The sequence below is a fragment of the Myotis davidii genome, unplaced genomic scaffold (assembly GCF_000327345.1).
Source record: "Myotis davidii unplaced genomic scaffold, ASM32734v1 scaffold216, whole genome shotgun sequence".
NCBI classification, from domain to species: Eukaryota; Metazoa; Chordata; class Mammalia; order Chiroptera; family Vespertilionidae; genus Myotis; species Myotis davidii.
The window spans coordinates 1,127,402-1,130,792 of NW_006287277.1; the positions used below are offsets into that span (position 1 = coordinate 1,127,402).

A 3,391-nucleotide genomic window follows, 5' to 3' on the forward strand; every position below is an offset into this window, starting at 1 on the left:
AAAAGTATGAAGGGCCAACAAAAAAAAATAATAATAATTCCACTTTTATAGCTTATCAGCAGTGTGAGCTGAGAAAGTCACAAGGTGTCCTAAAAATAAAAGCAAATTAAAGGGACTCAATACATGTTAGAGAAGCTACGAGTAAGAACGAGCAGAGGATGCTATTCTCTGTACTGTAACTTTGTAAAACTATCTTAAATACTCATGAGAAAGGTTTGACTGTCAATGAAAACACGAACTTTCACCAGGAAATGTTAGTCTTATCTACTTCACTAGTATTGCCATCAACTTAATTCAAACATATTACTTATTTATGAATGCCAAACAATTACTTTAGAATTTCACTCTTGAGCTTCTGGTCATAGGTCTCTTCCATACTCTTTATATTCAGCTCCCTTCTCTTAAGTGCATCAGCCACAGTTTTATGTTTTTCTTGTTGTATCTTCTGGGACCTGAAATTAGCAAAAACATAAAAATCAGATTAAAAAAACTGTAGTATCTGAAATGAAGACTTTAAGAGAAAAAAATAACGTGATTTTTAGCTCCATGGACTAAAACTGTCATGTTACTGTTGAAGCATCCATCTTATATAAAAGCTGTTGTTTGAAATTTTGACCCTCTATTTCTGGCTTCTGTAAATGCTTGCTGGCTTAAATAATAAGGAAAATAAGATCACTCCCATTTCAGAGAGGCCATTAAACCTTCTCCAGACGAAGTTATCAGTGCTGGCATCAGGCCAAGCCTTTGGTCAAGGTCTCAAAGCCCCAGCACATAGGACCCTTTAAGAACTTGCAAAGGGAACTGGAAAAACCCCATATCTGGGAGACAAAGAAGGTAAAATAGTATAAATATGGGAAACTTCGTGTGTGATTTCACCCAGAATTTGAGATACATTTTCCTCTGGGCCCACGCATAATAAATGTAACTCCATCTCTCTAAGCGTCGCTTGGTTCTTCTCCGGTTTTTCTGTAACACCGTCACCTCTGGGAAATAAATGGAAAGAGCTGGAGTCCTCCATCTATTTTATGAACTGACCTTGACCAAGTTATGCCGGATCTGAAATAGCAGATGGAGCAGCATGGTGGCACCAGGCTGCAGGGAGTGGGAAAGTATCCAGACCAAAGTGCTTTTTCACAGAAGATAACCCACACTTAAAAAACAGAGATGATAAATGGCCGTAATCAACTCAAAGGTGAAAGAATAATGTTATTACAATAAAGCTACATACCAAGCTTTAGTGTACTTTGGTACTTGTTCTTCTGTAAGATTGTTTCTGTGAGATTTAACTGATTAGCCCATAGGTATTAAAGACAGATTTGTTTTTGGAACTTAATAATCTAGTGATTGAATATTGCAGAGTGCCAAACAAGAAAGAAAAGGTAGATGAATCAATGAGAACTTCCAAATACTGAAGAATGGAATGGTCTTCAAGTGAGACCTTAAATCAACCACAAACCAATTCCAGATCCAGGGAATCAGGTTCATAGGTACTTAGATCAAGCCATGGGAAGTGCTAGGGCAGCGGTTCTCAACCTGGGGAACCGCTAAGACCTTTCACAGGGGTCCCCTAAGACCATCGGAAAACACATATATAATTACATATTGTTTTTGTGATTAATCACTATGCTTTAATTATGTTCAATTTGTAACCATGAAAATACATCCTGCATATCAGATATTTACATGATGATTCCTAACAGTAGCAAAATTATAGTTATGAAGTAGCAACGAAAATAATTTTATGGCTGGGGGTCACCACAACATGAGGAACTGTATTAAAGGGTCGCGGCATTAGGAAGGTTGAGAACCACTGTGCTAGGGAAAGCTGACCATTCTAAGAAATAAAAGCTCTATGCGTTAGCTCCCTCTGCTGGCTAATCTGTAAAGCAATGGAGCAGTAAACTACATTTACTGGCTTATACAGCATGCTTAGAAGGAAGAGTTAGGGGAAATGGAGATAAAGTGATGATATAATCATGAGCTATCTCCACCCAAATTTTGTCACTTTTCTTTGCTCTCATGATCAATTTACCACTTCACTACTGCCAAAAACAGAGTAATACTTTAGGCAGAGAGGAGAAATCAAATGAATTGAGCCTATATAAATGAGAGAACATGCCCTAGCTGGTTTGGCTCACTGGATAGAGCATCGGACTGCAGACTGAAGGGTTCCGGGTTCAATTCCAGTCAGGGGCACAGGCCCGGGTTGCAGGCTCGATCCCCATTGTGGGGCATGCAGAAGGCAGCCAATCAATGATTCTCTCTCATCATTGATGTTTCTACCTCTCTCTCCATTGATGTTTTTCTCTCTCTCTTCCTCTCTGAAATCTAAAAACAATGAGAGAATAACATTAATGAAGATTAGGCACAAATCCTTTCATGAAATAAGGGTATCTATGGGTGTCAATAGCAGAACCTAACGGGAAAGAAAGCTTACTGCATAAATGAGACTGGTGAGCTTCCTATTAATGGCAGGTAAGATGTGAAGAATTAAACATTGGTGAGTGCTTTAAAAAAGTACACACACATCAGTTTCGCCCAGTACAAGTTAAGTCAGAGGCACCCCATTTCCTCTGACAGCAAAGAAGTTAAATACGTCTGCAATTCAGTTACTTTGTGCACGTGCAACCGCTAGATCTGAATGACCGAATGTAAGTGTGCAACATGATTTCTTAAAGTGTTGTTAGCTTCTTCAAAGCGCTGGTCTGGTTTTACTGTAGCCTGATGATGGTGTCTCACTCTGCTATTCATCCCAATGTGTAATATTTCAAAAGCAAGAATCCTAGTCTTTTGTTTCTCTCAACTTGTGCCTTTTAAAACCAGGTGATGGCACCTTTACAACCAAGAACTCTACTTGGCAATTAGCATTAGAATAATTAGATGTATTTAGTTCTTTTTAAACTCACAGACCCTGAATATTAAAAATGAAAACATTACTTACACATCAAAAGCTTCAATTCTTTGCTTCAGCTCTGCTTCTCTGCCTCTTAGCAAATCAATATCTTTTAGTAGAAGCTGCCTTTGAGCATAAATTTCTTTTGTCTCCATCTGTACAGGAAAACATTAATTTTTAGCAAGCAAGCTAAAGAAAATAAAACAGATTTGAACTAATGAACTGCTTCTTACATTCCAGAGGACAAAGTACAGACATTGAGAGGAACAATTTCACTTTTAAGAGGTTCCACCTCAAGCTATGCATTTTGCCTGTTCTAGTTACACAAGAATTTACTCCCTAGCCTAATGACTGTTAAGCTACATTACCCTATATTCCTAACATCCCTTGTGTAACTATTCTACTTAACATCTCAGTTACTTAAAATTTTGATAAATTCTTCAATTAGAAAAAAACAAAATACACATTCAACAATAAAACTTAACAAAACAGAATCCA

The 3,391-nt window shown here is 37.7% G+C and overlaps 1 protein-coding gene across 8 annotated transcripts in view; it reads right to left on the bottom strand.

The window, feature by feature from the left end:
* OFD1 (oral-facial-digital syndrome 1) overlaps positions 1-3,391 on the bottom strand; it is a 36,195-nt gene that overhangs the window by 19,566 nt on the left and 13,238 nt on the right. For all 8 annotated transcript variants that reach the window (XM_006759074.2, XM_015560880.1, XM_006759072.2 and 5 more), the window contains 2 exons: positions 2,942-3,048; positions 333-452 (listed from right to left, as the gene is read on the bottom strand). In XM_006759074.2, coding sequence (XP_006759137.1) covers positions 333-452; positions 2,942-3,048 — 227 coding nt within the window. The remainder of the gene's footprint in view (positions 1-332; positions 453-2,941; positions 3,049-3,391) is intronic.